The following is a 17,410-nucleotide window of genomic DNA, read 5'->3' as shown; positions in this document are numbered from 1 at the left end:
TTTGATCCATGTCTGTCCACTTCAAGGGACCATGTGTATGTGTGTCTGCTCTGGCTATTTATCCCCATGACACCAATTGTGCTATACCACCCTCAGGCCCCTCAACAATATTATTCATAACTCGCACAAATAGACATGCAAGCCCTTTACAGTTCTCAAGGTGTGGTTTTGCATCTTCCATCCCGTCTCAGTTGGACCCTGTTAACCACATTGCTCCGTGTTGTCTGGCATGACCACATGACAAGAAGGGCTAAACAGCTGGGAGGGCTTGCTTTTTAAATGTGGGCTAAGAAAGGTGAAAAGATCTTGTGGAAACGCAGGATGCTTTTAAAGCAGATTAAGATAAGGGCCATTAGAACTGACGTCGCCAAGCTGTCTGTGTAAAGATGCATCTAAACTGGCGCCTGGCGCTTGAGTTGGGGTGAAAAGGAGGGGTTGGTGGATGTATCTGTGCAACTTGCATCCTCTCAAAGTCAAAGTGCTCTGAGCATAGGCTATGAGCCCCCAAGGCCTCTCAGCATATTGTCTACAGTCTCAGCAGTATCATTAAAGGCACATGTGATTCAAGGGATTTCTATTACAGAGATACTGTATTTATTTATATAACAGTCTTATGTTTTATTTTTTTATTGTAAATTGTGTGTATATATATATATATATATATACATATATACACAGTGTATATATATATATATATATAGTTATATATAGAAGCAATTTATTTTAGGTTTATTGCAAAATATATATACACACACAATCATTTAAGTATTTTGAGGGTGTATCATTACGTTATTTGTGGTGCTTTCCCTGCCAAGCTCTTTTGGTGCGATTTGCTTGCTACGACTCAGCTGTTAAACATAAGTTGTTTTTAAAAACAAGCTGAAATAATGCGAATGGATGGCTTCAACAAAAGCATATACTATTGATTAACAGCCTCAGAGCTCACAGTTGGTCTGTCTTTAAAGGTTTATAAGTTATCATTAAAAATCAATTCCCCTTTGCAGAAAATGTTTTTACTTCCGGAACCCGACTGTTTGGTTCTATAGAAAACGAACTCTCACTGCATCTTTTGATTGACTGAATAATTTGCATACCTGATACTCATTGGGCCAAAAAGTGCTGACAGCGAGCTCCGCCTTCATCCAGCCTTTGCCTGTGCAGGAAGTGACGTTCCAGATGGGATTGGCCAGCGGCCCTTTATTGACCTTCACCAGGATGTTGAGCGTCCCGGGGCTGGAGCCGTCGGGGCAGTACAGGAGATAGTTGAAGTCGATGCAGTGAGTGTCGTTTTCTTTCATCACGGGCATCTGCAGGCGAGCCTTTTCTCCGTAATCGTGCTGCGAGGTGTCCACCATCATGTACGAGCCTGGAGGGCAACAAAAAACGGAGAGAGGAAACACACGTGAGCTGGGAAGAACTCGACGAATATGAGCTCTTTTCTAAACCCTAGCGAGCTGCCTTGCCGTCTACTCCCTACATAGGCAGCGCCCTCACCAAAATGGAGCCTCATTAGTGAGTGACTTGGAGCTCTGCATAAGCAGCATTGTGACACTAACAACAATATGAATAAAATATATTTGTAGTCGACATTTCCCATCTTTTTTTTTTTTACTATTGTAACGCATTCTGGGATCAACGATTCAATTAATCTTAAAATCAAGATTGACTTTTTTTACTTTATGCATGAGATTTTTCTCTGAACTCAACAGGTCTGTTGACATTATGGCTAAAATATTCCCAAACGAACTGAATCGAGGGCTTGTGCAACAAATCTGAATTAGTTCCCCAGCTCTCTGGTTTTGAAACAGATTTTGAACCAGCAAACCACATGAAAAACCTCCGCCAAGCAATGTACAAAACGTTGAAAAAAGTGAAGAAAACAGATCGTTTGAGAAATCATGTGGGATTCTAGCAGGAACACCAAAATATAAACTCAGGCATGAGGACACAATATTTTTGAAGTTCAGAATCAAAGACTCTCTCATACACTTGGCAGTTGGCTGTGTGCTGATTACTGAACGCTTTTATAATCACTCCACCGGAGAAACGGTTCCACGCTATCGGCCAAGATGCACAGGGCCATATAGGATCTGGTTCCAGTTCTTTAAGCATGTGATTGCACTGAGAGGAAACCGTTTCAAATCTCAAATGCCAAGAGGATGGACATCAGGCGGGGAGAGGACAGACTTCACCACCATTTGTCCAAATAAGCATACATCTGTTCATCTGTCTCTCCACGGCCAGGAAGAGAGATGACTAGCTCTCTCTCTTTGATCCTCATCTTCTGTCAAAGATAAAGTCTACATGCAATCCATCCTCTTTACTGCCTAAACAAATGCCCCTGGCCATGCTGTGTGCAGTTCATCAGCTGCGTGTTATTCCAGATTCAGACTCTTTTTTTCTCTGCTGTAACTATTGGTCATTTGGGTGGGGAAAAATAATCGTACATAAAACATGACGGCCTGATGCTCCGCTGCACTCAAGGCCGTTGTAAAATGCTGATAAACACATACCTGTGAGCACACATTCGATCTTTATGAAACAAAATGATTAATATATTCATTCTTACATAAACGATTGCATCTAATGGGACAATTTAAGCAGAAATGGATTTAAGAACCATTCAGTCTGCTCAAGTCTAATGAATAAGACGTTTTACAATATGTCAGTAAGATATTTAGTAAGTAATTAACATTTTATTCAGCAAAGTCTATTTCAAATAAATGCTGCTCTTTTGAACTTTCTATTCAACTGTGAATTCTGAAAAATAAAATGTAACGCGGTTTCCACAAAAATATTTTCAACATTGATAATAATCAGAAATGTTTCTTGAGCAGCAAATCAGCATATTAGAATGATTTCTGAAGATCATGCGACACTGAAGACTGGAGTAATGATGCTGAAAATACAGCTGCGCATCACAGAAATAAATTACATTTTGCAATATATTATAATACAGTTCTTATAAATTGTAAAAATATTTCACAATATTACAGTTTTACTGTATTTTTGATCAAATAAATGTAGCCTTTTGGGCAGAAAAAAACTCCTTTCAAAATTATTAAAAAAAATCTTACCAACCCCTAACTATTAAACAGTATTTTCTATATCATCTGGTGGAACAACTGTATTACAATTATTATTATTAATACATGTAAATATTATTTGAACACCTCTCACTTGTTGAAACCCACAACATAAAGGCTTGTATTAACCAATAATATACACGCTTAATATCCACCAAACCCCAATGACTGAAGTGAGTTACATAACACTGCATACATTAATGTTGTGAATGAAGTTTCATGAAAATATAATATATAATCTCCACTCTTAACATTCACAGTACTGTAGAGGAGGACATCCAGTCTGGTGTTTTCCAAACACTGCTGCTCCTCTTTAATTTCCATAGAAATAGCAAATATCTGAAGCAGTGGTCGTTTAGACTCGGGGATAGACTGTTCATTCAGGACACAGATGTAATGCTGTAGATGTTTCCAGGCAGAGCTTTCATTTGGGCTTTATTTACAGATGAGACTCATCCATGAGATCTTCTAGGAGCTGCTGTGAGAAAATCTGTTTCTCTCTCTCAACAGGTGAGTTCTGGGTGAAAGAAAGCCTCTTGCTTTTATAAGCATAGAGTTTAGATCAGACCATCAGGATGTGAGAGATGGCAAATCAAAGGCAAATTGGCCAAGAGCTGCTGGCAACCCTACAATTCATATCTATCTCCTGATTTCACTGCAAACAAAACAAAAAAACTAAAATAAAGCACTCCACACAGGATTCTGAATACAAAATAAAGTTCTGATTGGTTGTACTAACACCTGCTTTTCATTGATTGCATTTACTCATTTGCATATTACCTTCACACTTTCATCACTGTCTAAAAAATATTGATTACTTCTTTAAAAAATACAGAAATATACAACTACCTTTCACAAGGTATAGTCACAAAATGACGTCCCTTCCAATATCTGGCTATTCCAACAGTAAAAGGGAAAGTTCACCCCAAAATAAAAATGTGCTTTTCATTTCTCTCAGGCGATCCAAGTAGGTGACTATTTTTCTTCAGTAGAACAGTAAAGAAGATTTGTAGCTGAAACTGTCGTCCTTGGTGATTCCTAAAATGCAAGTTAGCAGTTACCGTCACTTTGACGGTCAAAAGAAACAACAACTTACATAAACAATGAGAAACCATAAAAACTTTCATTTGGCTGATTCATTGGAGTTCTCGGTAGAGGTCTACGCGGGACTGTATTTTTAGTCCCGCTCCCGCAAGGTTATATTCCGCACCCACCCGCTCCCGCTATATATTCACTCTTTGTTCACCCGCTGGCCGCTTAGAATAATTTTCTTCCCGACCCGACCGTTCCCGCTAAATTTAGATCTCGTTTCCAGAATCTCATATTTAAATTTCCGCTACTGAAAGAAAGAGAGATAAGCTGACAAATAAAAGTGTATTCTGCACAAAATTGTATGTTTTATTCGTCTTGTCAAGAGTCTTGAATTTATTGACTTTGACTTGAATTTATATGAATTATCTTAAGACACAAAATTAGTTTAATATTTTATGCAACACTAGGAAAAAAAGTGTCAGAGAAAATAAAAATGTACAAAAATTGTATTTCTTATTTTTATTGGTCTTGTCAGGATACAATTTGTTTAACATTGACAACGCAATAGGAAAAAGTGTCGCAGAGAGAAAAAAAAATAAAAATGTAGGTTGTACAAAAATAGCCTATTAGCTATTTTTATTCGTCTTGTCAAAATACTAAATTCGTTTTGCATCCACACTTTGCTCCATCCTTATTCTGCTCTGTCACTCATCGACAACCTGCCTGTTCTGTCTGAGGGCCGTATATTTACCACAGGTACAGCCTGCTCTGAGCATCGTTATGCACATGCGCACAGACCACGCAAATAAAACGTGTGACGGTAAAGCATGCGTGCAGCGCGTGCATAACAGTACTGAGCGCAAGCTGTACCCTACCGGTGGTCAATAAGAATAAAGCGCAGATATGCTGTTCTAAATGGACTTCGGGAACGGGATATTGTTAGACCGCCCGCTCCTGTTCAAATTACACCAGAGTTACCGACCGCTACCGCGTTTTATTCGGGAATGTAATCCCGCAGCGCAAAAAATCCGGTCGGGTCCCACGGTCCCCACGGTCCCCACGGGAGAGCCACAGGAATGCAGACCTCTAGTTCTTGGTTCACGCACGTGCATATCAGCGGCTCATCGGTCTTCGGTCTGAGTGACTGTTGGAGGAACTGGAGCGCTGAATCAGTTCATTCCTCTTAGGATCAGATAGGCCAGTATTTCGGCTAATTTCCGGTTGGAGTGACTGTCAGGCGTCTGAAAGTGAGTTTGAATCGAGCCGTGAACTGTTTCAGACGCTTCAGTCCGACTTAGTTAACTGGTTCAACTAGTTTGCCAAAAAGAATCGGTTCAAAAGAATGATTCATTCACGAACCAGACATCACTCCGGACCGTTTGCCTGAGGCTCTGGATTACAGGTAATAATGTTGTAAATAATGTTCAGTTTCTTGCACAAACTGATCATTTCGTTTCATAAGACCTCAATATATAGTCAGGAGCCACGGGTATTAATTTTGTGTTTGTTGATATGCTTTTATGATTCTCAAAGTGACGGTAGCTACTGACTTGAATTTTTAAATATTTTACTTAAAAATGGATTTGGGTGACCTTTGCTATGACTGTATATAGTATGTTTACTGTACATTGTCAAAGTGTGCTGTATAAAGCAATTCTAAACCATTTCTGCTATTCTCAAGATGAAAACTGGGCAGGCTGTTTGTCAATAGAGCAAAGTACTGACTACATACTACTGACTGAAACCTTTAGTATGTGGTAGTATGCAGTACACTAGTATTCCATTCCAATCCACCTGCTGGGCTTTATTTTACAATAATGCACATTATTCTGCTTATTACTTGGATATTTGCCAAATAAATGTGTATGGATTTCTTTATGAATATTTATGATTTTCTATAAAAGAAAGAGATGAAACTAGCACAGTTATGGAGAAAATCACCTGACTGAGACAACCAATTAGGCTATACAGCAAATATTAGAGCACAGAATGACACCATTGACCAATCGCAATCAAGTATTACATGTGTAATAAAGCTAAATACAGCCTGTGTAAACAGGGAGTTAAACTATGAGCTCAGCGGCAGGATTGCAGAGCAATTGTGAATGCTGCCGGAGTAATTGAATCGACTCCCGGGGAAAGCGTGGCGCTCACAGCGAGACGTTAATGGCTGCAGGTGAGAACAGCGGCGTGGATGTCAGAAGGTGTGTGTGTCCCGCCGTTTCCTCTATAAACGCCCGTTGGGTAAACACTCGTTTCTCACAAACTCTCCAGGCAAACCGAAAGGTCAAAGGTCGGTCGCGTGAACTAAACGGCATATCCAGATGGCACTAGCGTTCAGCCAAGAGTTACTGGCAGAAAATTAAACGGGTTCATGAGCAATTTTTTGATGTATGTAAGTGCTTCCTTATGAACACGTGCTGGAGAGTTTGGAGAAGGATTGTGTGAACTGCTCATTAATCACTTCAGTGTAAAACGAAGAAGAAAACGACGAGAGCAACAGAGGATAGACGACAGAAGGCTCGACATATTAGACGAGTGAGTTTGGCCGGCTCTCAAAGCCACAAGAACACATGAGCACGAGTTCAGATCCACAAAGCTTAGATTTGAGGATGGTTTAGCGAGTACAGAGCTGCGGTTTATGTTAGTATGCTGCCCAACACTGGACAGAGAACTAAACCACCACACCACTAATTACACACAACTACACCCAACTCAACTCTCCGCTTAACAAACCTCAAACCTCCCAGCTCAGGCTGAATCTACCCAACAGCTCTGCCCCAGACTCCAGCTGACTCGCTGCCTACATAAGGAGCATGCAAATGAAACGGAAACCCATCAACACAATCAAAGCTAACAGCACAATATTCTAATCAGTGCAAACACGCAGTACATAGGGCTGGGCGACATGGCAAAAAATAAAATCAAACTTTTTTCATAATGACCGATTCAAGATAACAATTTCAATTTTTACCGTTTGAAAAGATGCATGAAATATGAAGGCAAATATTGTACAAGCTCTGCCTATATGTTCAGAAATAATATAAGAAAATGTTAAATATTTCTTAGCCAAAATGTAAGCATTCAGCTTCAGAGGTCATCTCAAAAAATAAACGTTTCGTAAAAAAAAATATCAAACATACACTAGTAGTTTTTTTTTTTTCCCATTCCACTTCATCAGTGACTCATCACTTCACTCTCAAACAACGTCTTGTGTTTTTCAATGCAAAACCACATTTAGGACTAGCAATACATTTTATGTTATGGTATCATAAACAGTCGGATCATTTTTTATTATTGACGGTTATTGGCGTATTCCCAACTAATTGTAACATTTGCTCATTTTTTTTAATTCAAAACCGCAATTCCTCAGTTTAAAAATAATAAAATCATGGCAAATTAACCAATAAAATCTGAAAATAAATCACCCAGCCCTAACAGTACACACTACAACTTTTTAATACTGTTTTTCACAACGAATTATCGGATTGCATTCACCACAATAGACACATGTGGAGCTCCTTTCCAAATTGTTAAAAAAAAGCACTTGTGATGTTTTGTGAGTGAGAAATGTGTTTGACTTCACTGAATGTTTGTTCATTACACCACTGAAATGACATGAATATTCAGATTTGTCTTCAATGAATGGCTGTGATGGATGGATTGCCCATTGTTGCCAAGTAATGGTGGATATTTGTCAAGGTTTTGACACAGAACCGTTCGCCAGTGGTAAAACTGTTCTTTTTGTAAGGGTCGCTGCAGGTTCATCACTGCAAGTTATCTGAGAAACAGTTTTTGCAGGCAGTCGTATACTGCAGGAGGAATATTGTCATTCCAGAGAGCGTTTGATTGGACAGCAATCTGCGTGCAAGATGATGTCATCACAGAAATGCGCATACAGTATCTGCTAAAAGTACACTAGCACACAGATGACCTGCAAAGCTAATAAACATGGACTAAAAGCCACAAAACTGCAATTGCATGGGGTCTTTGAAGAATGGTTCAGCTTGTGAGCTTGAAAAGACAGCAATTTCCAGAGCTGCTTCACACACAGTGGAAAATGGGGCAGTGCTTTAAAAAAAAAGTCAGAAACAGCAAAAAAAGACATTTACAATAACAAAAAAGCAAACCGACTTCAATAAAGCATAGCAAAATGACAACAGAACAGTTTCAGTTTGATCTGCTGCTCATTTAACAGGTGAAGGGGGCATTTCTAAAAGGTGTCCTGTTCTTTCAAACAGCCACTGTTTTTCAGTGCAAAACACTTTATTGTAAAACATTATCAGAAGACTTCTGGGAAAAATATCACATAATCAAAAAAGAGCTACACTGAATGAATAAATCTAATGTGTATGCCTTAAATGAGGTAGAAATAGCTCCTTAAGGTATCAATTGCAGGTCCTTTCGCAGTGAATAATTCAACCCTTTTAAATCAAGAGGTCGAGACTATTTACTCGAAGAGAGAAGAAAGAGATTGAGAAACAAGCAAGTGAGTAACGGAGAAGGAAACTACCAGGCATGATGGAAAACAGACCTCCGTGTCTCGTTCCAGAGAGTGTAGGAGTTCAATGTGAGCACAAAGACAAATCCTCAGTCAATGTGAAATGTGCAGCGCATTAGTGTGTTCAGAGGTCTGATGTTCAAGTCACTCCTCAATGGAATCAGAGCATGACTGAGTAGAAACAAACCCATGTTCTTGTTACACACTTCTACAGAATGCAGCCTTAACCCATGCCAAAACCACACAGACACACCCAGAGCAATCAGAAAACACTTCACGGAGCCAAATCTACACTTTTGTAGCAGTTGATTTTGTTCCTTGAAATTAGTGGTCGACCGATATGGGTTTTTTGACAGCCGATGCCGATATCTTGGAAAGCAGGGTGGCCGATGGCCGATATAAAGCAGATATTATTTTATTTATTTTAATTTATATTTAAGAAATTTGAAATCATTTGAAAATGGATTTAAAATAATTGTGTAAAATAAACATACTTATACTTTAGAAGACAAAGCATTTTTCACAAATAAATAAATATTTAATAAAAATCTAATTAAAAAGGAAGTAAACACTGTAACCAACAGGGCACTCAGTATTCTGGGAAGTTTGTGTGAATCATTTTTTTTTTTTTCAAATAAAGCCAAGGTAACACTCATTTTACATACAGCACGCAATTAAAATAACGTGAATATGGCAGTGGGCAACTGCATAAAGTGCAGCATAATTTGAAATCACGAGTTTAAAGTTTGTCGATCGCGCTCCAGTGAAGCTGAACTCTCCTCCTGTCCGTATTAAATTCACACGGACCGACCGTCACGCAGAGAACACGCGATCATGCAGGATACAAATGCACACTTCACAAGATCTCAACTAGATTCGACTAAGTCTGCAAGGTTTGTGAAATTAAATGTTCATTAGTCATTCAAAGATTTGTTTAAATTATATAAATGCGTTTTTGCTGAATGCTGACGGCAAACGAGAAAGTATTATAATGTTTGCCTTTCTATTACTAATAATATTAAAGCAATCGTTATAATACTTTTTTGTATACATTTTAATTCATTTGTTTAACAGTTCTATCTGATTATTAGATAGGCTTATACCAATATTAGACAGAACTGAATGACGACAGCGAACAAGAGGGAGAATGTGAGCGGTGTGCTCTCCGGCTGCCATTCTCAGCGCCGTCAAAATAAAAGTCTCGAACACATCGGCCAAAAATAAAAGTCCCGCCTCGAACGCATCGGCCAAACAGGAAAAACTTATCGGCCGATGCCGATATTTGAAAAATGCCAAATATCGGCCGATATATCGGTCGACCACTACTTGAAATCCACTAATAATGTTAGTCGAGGTTCTTGCACAATATTTAGCGTATATGAACAAATGAGCTTGTTTTTTTGCTACAAAACCTTTAAGATTTCTGAAATATGTAAATGAGCTCTGCTGTAATTGGCTAAGTTTGTATAGATGCAGTTCAAACAATCTGAGACAAAACCTAAACAACAAACGTATTTAAATGCACATTTGCAGTGACGGGACTGATTATTAATGAAACCTCATGTTTTATTGAAAATCACACTTACGGCAGTTTTGCATTTCATTGCGATTCATTTAACTTTGATTCTACATCCTGTAATTCTACAGGGGCCTTAAAGTGAAGCTCCATTAGATTCCACTGAACGACCAAAGGCACAGCTTAAATGAGCAGTTGTCTGAAAATATAAGCTGATCTGTTATCTCTGAACATCCAGAGAGGAAACAGGCCTGTCAAACACACCCCATCCGAGCTCTCTTTGATTGCTCATGAAATGTGAATAACTGAAATGGGCTGTTGGGTTTTTGGCAGGGATGTAAAATGCGGGCATTCACATTCAGATCCCTGCTGCTCCGGCCCCGGAGCTCATCTGCTGCTCAGAGAAAACGCTCAACCTTCACCGGAGGAAAAAACTGCACAATAAAACCCCTACAAATTAAATGCATTCATAACGAGCCATTTTGTGGCATTAAACGCAGCTTTAATTACCATTTTACCATAATACCAGGGTTACCGCTATTACAATAAAATGTGCAAACAAAACAACCAATTCTGGAAGCTTCTTATACTGACAGAAGGAGATCTTGCACTTATTTATTATGATTTCACAGCAGCGTTTTTTGGCATAAACTGCTACAAATGTGAAGAATTTCATCGAGTAAAACTGACAGAATTGAAATGCATAGTAGTCATTATCTAAATAAGGCTGATGAAGTAGATGAGAGGCGTCAGCGGTTATCCAAACACTATTTCGGAGTAACATTGACGCTGTCACAACACTCTCAACAAGATGGCTGAGAGAAGACACTCAAGATGGCTGTCACACTTCCCACAACACTAACGCGACCGATCCGCGCTAACAGCCGAATCACAAACTGCCTATGCCACCTCTGCAGCACTCAAACACACAGCACACATCAGTCCAAACTGCTGGGCTTCTTTAAGAGCGCTCTCGTGTTACAGGCCGGTGCGGCGCGCTCTCCTTCATGGCAGTGACCCACATTAACGGGAGCAGTCTCTTTTGTCAGGCTAACACTGGCCAAGAGATGTAGAGCGGAAAGCTCTGTCACTGTCCTTCCCAGCGATCTTCACACGCTCACAGTAACTCAAGACCTTCAAAAGCACATAACCAGTCATTCAGAGCCACCTGCACTACAAACCAGGAGCCAGACAGTTTTGTAGTTTACAAAATTTCACATTTAAAGATTTTAAAAACAATGAATCTTGTGCTACATTATCCAGTAAAAAGTTACAAATTACAAAACGTCGTATCACGTGTAGCCTTATGTAAATTTGCTCAGACTATTTCAAAAACCACTGATTTGAGTTATCACTCAATAGTGTTCACAGAAGTTGTGTCCTTAAAATTAAAAATAATTTTCTTATATAATTATGAATTGTAAATTCTGCTGTTTATCACTTTTGTATAAATTAGGGTCCTGTATTTAGTGGGAATTTTTGTTAATGTACTGTCAACATAACTGAGATCATCCTTTTTTTTATTTTTATTTTTTATAAATTGTATCAAATATAATTAAAAAGCTACTGCCTCCTTAAGTAGGAATGTCTATAAATATCTAACTTTGTTCCAAGTACTTAACATCTTAGAAATGCAATGCTCAAACCACAAAAACACACAGTATTTCTACCTATTTTTTTAATGCATAAATCTTGTTTTGTTGATATAAATCTATTGATTTAGTTATATTCAGTGATATTAAATAATATTTTGACTTGAATAAAACCAAATAATGTACGTTATCATTTTCAGTACAGTGAGACAAGATTCAACAGCCTAACATTAAAGGGGTAATAAAAAAATTATTTTACTGTTGTCTGAGGTCCACTTATGACGTTCGCGTGGTTTTTACATTCAAAAACATCAAAATCAATAATTAATAGGCTATTAATTTAGTACGATGATCTCTTATATATCAAAAGCTCAAGTAAAAGTTGATTTCTCAATTCATGACCCCTTTAAATATGTCTGATTCCGGTCTATGCAGACTATCGATGAAAAAACAGCAGAGACGTTCCACATTCTCATTGCACACATCATACACACCCCTCAAAATTAGTCTCAATGTAGATTATGCTATTACGCTATTTCTTAGCAAATGTTTGCAGTGTAGTCAACTACTTCTTCCATGCGATTATCTGACTGCGGTGTAGATGTAATTTGGCAAAATAATTTCCCATAAACTGCTAAAAGTATGGACTCCGAGCTCTGTGTGGGATGTGCAGAATATGACAGTGAAATAAAGCAGAGAGTAGGGTGCATGAGGGAGTGCTGTGTGAAACGGCATTCATACGCTCATGTCAGGGTTACTCCCAGCGCTAAGTGTGCACTGCAGTAACCTTCATGCCATTCACATGCTCCCCAAAGCCAACACCATCGGACCTCACCGAACACCCCTCCAGTACTGAGCTTGCGTGTCTTCTGGGTAGAATGATTAATAAAGAATATGAGAAACTGTCCGACAATAATTTCACCATTAAGGTGCATTTACTATTTTTAATTAAAATCAATCAAATCAAATCTTTTCCTAAATCCATAACCTGCAAATCAAAAGTACTGCTAGTAGATTTAAAGTAGGGCTGTGCGATATGGACAAAAAAAACCTATTGCGTTTGCAGTCCGCTCCTGATCCGCGGCTGTTTTTGACTGTGAAACAGTAGACTTTAATTATATGCATTTATGGTGTAATTACTAAATTTTCGTGTCAATCCATGTTAATTTTTACCGCGATTAATGCGCTGTCACTTTAATTCAGCGCGTGCAGCACAGCAGAAATAGACTCCGTGCGGAAACGATCGCAGCATGACTGCTGCAGACGCACCGCTCCTGGAGCGTACTGCCGGACCGCTATCGCATGCAGTGTGAACGCTCTGATCCGTTAACATGGGCGCGGACAAAATCCACACCACAGACAGAGTGTGTGAACCTGGTGTTACGTTTGAATGCCCGGCTGGTCTGTTCTGTTCTCGTGCTCCATTTAGGAGCGCTGCATTCTGATTGGTTCGGATAGCATACTGCGGGAGGTCGGGGGCGCGGAAAATTGTACTGTAAAGTAGGGCTGCACGATAAATCGCATGCGATGTTTAACGCGCATCTTATCAGTAAAGCCGGTTCTGTAATCAGCGGTAAATCTCCATCACGTGCGTGCTTTCACATTGAGCAGCATTAACTACACAGAGCCATTGTTCACTGACGAGCTGCGCAAAACCACGTCCATATTCGTGCGATTTTTTGCGCAGCTCGTCAGTGAACAACGGCTCTGTGTAGTTAATGCGGCTCAATGTGAAAGCACGCAGGTGATGGAGATTTACCGCTGATTACAGAACCGGCTTTCTGACAAGATGCGCATTAAATATCGCATGCGATTTATCGTGCAGCCCTACTGTAAAGCGATTTAGAAATCGCGCATGCTCAAATCGCGATTTTATGACGATTTCGATTTATCGCACAGCCCTAATTTAAAGCCACTAAACATCAGTAAGAAACTATCAGGAGGTGGATCACATGAGCTTCAGTGTCTGCACTCCCATTGGTAGTCACCAGTAGATCAACTCCTCATTTGCAACTCTGTGCATTTCTGACAATCGCTGTCGGCTATGTCACTTTAAAACGAGAACGAGCAACTTCCGGTTGCTTTTTTACTGCAAAATGCTATCAGTGTGAACACCCCTTCAGGCAGAATGATACAAAAAAACAAAACTAGCATCTAATGTGTCTGTGCTAATCCACCGTAACTCAAAATGTATCCCTGTAGGTGTAGAGAATCCTCTCCAGGCCTTGTGCTCACTTACCGTTACAGTGAGTCACTCAGCCGCACAGTCCACACGACTCCCTCAAGCACTGAGACATCAAGCCATGCAGCTAGCGTCACTTAATGTTTGTAATTATGGCAAAAACACATCATGCAAACATGTTTGCGTCACTTTATGAAACATTTTCTTCTTGCAGAGAGTGCAGGAATGGACCATAATGAACCTCATGCACATCAACCGATAATAAACCAATATAAACTAATGATCATTTTTAGTCCACATTTGTCTTCCTCTGTCCATCTCTTTGTCTTCTCCCTTTCCATCCTTCCCTCTTTTCCAGTCTATCTTTCTATCCACATTTCTGTCTCTACCTGTCTCTTTCCCTTTCCATTCTTCTCTCTTTTGCAGTCTATCTTTGTCTTTTCCTGTCCATTTTTGGTCCACATTTCTGTTCATCTCTTTCTTTTCCCTTTCCACCCTTCTCTTCTTTGCTGTCTATCTTTCTGTCCACATTTCTGTCTCTTGCTGTCCATCTATCTCTATTTTCCCTTCTATAATTCCCTTTGTTTCGTGTTCATATTTTTGTCTTTTCCTGTCCATTTTATGTCTACATTTCCCTTTTCCTGTCCATCTTTGTATATTCTCTTTCCATTCATCCCTCTTTTTTATCCACTTCTGAGATGTTCCTGTCCATCTTTTTGTCTTGTTCTATCTACTCCTGCATATCTTTTTGTCCACATTTGTCTCTTCTTGTCCATCTCCCTCTCTTTTCCAGTCCATCTCTCTATCCAGTTGTTTTTTCATGTCCATTTTTGTCCACATTTCTGTCTCTTTCTTTCTCTCTGTCTTTTCCCTTTCCATCCTTCTCTCTTCCCCTATTTATCTTTCTATCCACATTTCTGTTGTTCCTGTCCATCATTTTGTCTCATTCTTATTTCCCTTTTTGTCCACATTTGTCTCTCTTCCTATCCATCCCTCTGTCCACATTTATGTCTTTTCCTGTCCATTTTATCCACATTTCTGTCTCTTTCCGTCCATCTCTCTCTCCCTCTTCTTCCCTCTTCCCCGTCTATCTCCATCTTCTTATCTTACTGTCTCTTACTGTCCATCTCTGTCTCATCGTCTTTTTTAACACATTTGTGCATTTTCCTGTCCATTTTTCCACCTTTATGTCTCTTTGTCCTTTCCATCCTTTTCTCTTTCCCCTATTTTTGTTCACCTTTCTACTCTTATCCCTGTGTTTTTCTGCAGAAAAAGCACTTCTGTTGATTGTTTAATATCAAAATGAAGACATCCAAACGTCCCATCTTAGTCAACTTTCCATGAGAGACAAGTCTGATGAGAGTCCCCTAAATGGTGTTCTCAAGTGAATGTAGCGAGAGACTGCAGCCCACGAGGCCAGCTGCTCACACACAAGCACACCAGCAAACACAGTGAGAAATCAACCTTAATGAATGCATGCCTTCTAAATGCAGCAAAAAATGACAAAACATCAAATTATCATTTTGTTCAATTCATTTGCTTAAAGGTGTTAGTTACCCAGGCGCCTCAAGCGAGATGCAACAGCTATTATCATAAAAACTGCAATGTTCTCCTTCAGGTCCTCTTCTAGTGAAACCCTACCTGACTGAAAGCAAGGGCTGACGACCTTCTCTGTTCTCCTGCCTTGATTAATAACTTAATATCTAATTAATTAGGGAATTTAGCTGAGAGTGAAATGCTTTAATTTCCCTGAGCAGAATCTCCTGTCTGAAAACGAGTGATTAAGCATCGGAGAGGTGAAAAGTGAAGGTCGCAACGCTCCACTCTCCCCTCTTGTTCGCATCTTCTTTCAGCACATTTAAAAAGTTTAATTGTGTCACGTATGACAGTCCTTTGACCAAAGCCTTTTTTCCCCCTCCGGCACTTCACACGTTTTGTCATGTAAATGGAAAAGTATTTTCAGATCCCAACCGAGGAGTGTTCAGAGAGTGGGAACAGCAGTTTAAAGAAGATTAATGTTCTGTTACCTGCCTATTTTCTCTCAACTTCTTCAGTTCTTCAGTAATGGCTTTTACCCTGACACGATAAGACGGCGCTGCAAATTTGTTCAATGTTAGCAGCCCATTAAAACATTCCTAAATCTGCCTTACTGTTTAAACAAGCCCAAGGGCAGATAAAACCATGCATTTTCACTCTCACTCTGTGCTCTTTCAAATTGGAGACTTGCCCCACTTGCCTCAGATTCTCCAACCGTGAGGTTAGCGAGGACGTTACTGCGCGTAGTGGAGTCCAAATCTAGTTTAGTCCAGCTATGAGCAAGCGTGTCTGATGGACTCACCCTGGGGCAGATCAGAGGGCAGGTATGGCACTTCTTGAGCGCTGACGTGTGTCCAGTCGAAGTCGTCGTAAGGATCCTGCTGGTAGTCGCATTGTGCGGGGCCATCATCGAAGGTGCATCCACCTAGAACAGAGGATCATTATATACATGTTACAACTCAAACACAAATGCACAACTTTATTAGTACTGTAAATGACACACACACACAAACAGTGAGATTCAAAAGTCTGTGACCACTAGTGATAATGCACATAGACTAGACACATAGAATATTTTTCTAAATGACTTTTTTTTTTCAATACAGAGAAAGTGACTGCATGAAATCCCACCCAAATACATGTTTTACATGTTTTCTAGTACATCTTCCATTTGAACACATCGTTTTGTTACAAACTTATGAAATACTTTTTGTGACATTATTTCAAATTAGGATTATGAATGCCAAATTTTCATTTTGATCACAGACTTTCATTTAAAAAGTATTTATATGACACTTTCTTTTTTAGTATTATATGAATACTTCTGCATATGATCATGATATATGAATAAGAAGGTTATATGAATATGATATGCGAAAATGATGATCATTCAAGTGTTACACATGAAAGTACCATATAGTTCCATCACTGAACCATGTTCAGTACTTTTCGTAAGATTAAATAGCCCCGCTGATTTAGCATATGACAGAAGAACAGGACACTTTCTGCACATGCCTAAATCTAGTGCTCTAGCTCGCTCATATCAAACGTCCTCTGTGTTTCTCAAGTCAGCTATCATGTTTTTATGACAACAACCCTTCTCTGACGCCGCGCCAGACATTGTTACTCATTTACAGAGATTACTGATAGCTCAGTCTTATTATGAAAACTGCAGACGAAACGGGGTGAAAATGAGTACTAGCACATACAGTCAAAGACTCAAATCAGCTAACAGGAGCTTTATAAACCTCTTACAGTCACACAGACTTGCAGAAAGCATAAATCATTTGTGATTCATACCGTTATGAACACACAGAAACAGCCGGTTTGGTAAGTTACGAGTTGTGGAACAGCAGTAGTGTATTACACACTTACAACATATAGGACAGTGTTCCCATCAAGAGTGTGTCACGTCCTGCTGCCATTCTACCTCTCTTTCTGCCAATATCCGCCTGTGTGTGTGTG

The 17,410-nt window shown here is 39.4% G+C and overlaps 2 protein-coding genes across 4 annotated transcripts in view; one reads left to right on the top strand and one right to left on the bottom strand.

Annotated features, from left to right (window-relative positions):
• ptprk (protein tyrosine phosphatase receptor type K) overlaps positions 1-17,410 on the bottom strand; it is a 172,433-nt gene that overhangs the window by 107,359 nt on the left and 47,664 nt on the right. Inside the window, exons 3-4 of the mRNA XM_016439774.1 lie at positions 16,248-16,370; positions 1,095-1,366 (exon numbers count right to left, since the gene is read on the bottom strand). Of these exons, the coding sequence (XP_016295260.1) occupies positions 1,095-1,366; positions 16,248-16,370 (395 nt within the window). The remainder of the gene's footprint in view (positions 1-1,094; positions 1,367-16,247; positions 16,371-17,410) is intronic.
• LOC107653148 (uncharacterized) lies at positions 14,078-15,378 on the top strand. 3 transcript variants are annotated; one of them, XM_016439792.1, is made up of 2 exons: positions 14,078-14,622; positions 14,776-15,378. In XM_016439792.1, the coding sequence occupies exons 1-2, from the start codon at positions 14,078-14,080 to the stop codon at positions 15,194-15,196; spliced, it is 966 nt and encodes a 321-aa protein (XP_016295278.1). In that variant the 3' UTR covers positions 15,197-15,378. The 3 variants fall into 3 exon arrangements, with proteins under 3 accessions (XP_016295278.1, XP_016295281.1, XP_016295280.1); XM_016439795.1 differs by having other exon boundaries at positions 14,078-14,724; positions 14,922-15,378; XM_016439794.1 differs by having other exon boundaries at positions 14,078-14,912; positions 14,944-15,375.

The sequence above is a fragment of the Sinocyclocheilus anshuiensis genome, unplaced genomic scaffold, assembly GCF_001515605.1.
Source record: "Sinocyclocheilus anshuiensis isolate Anshui unplaced genomic scaffold, SAMN03320099.WGS_v1.1 scaffold1518, whole genome shotgun sequence".
NCBI classification, from domain to species: Eukaryota; Metazoa; Chordata; class Actinopteri; order Cypriniformes; family Cyprinidae; genus Sinocyclocheilus; species Sinocyclocheilus anshuiensis.
Note: the sequence above shows the minus strand (reverse complement) of the source record. Positions and strands in the feature narration are given on the sequence as shown.

What these genes read in the sequence shown, in the direction of transcription:
- LOC107653148 (XM_016439792.1), top strand. Translation starts at nt 14,078, where the DNA reads ATGCAAACATGTTTGCGTCACTTTATGAAACATTTTCTTCTTGCAGAG. An exon ending in CTGAGATGTTCCTGTCCATC is followed by an intron (nt 14,623 to 14,775) that starts TTTTTGTCTTGT and finishes TTCTCTCTGTCT; the next exon opens with TTTCCCTTTCCATCCTTCTC.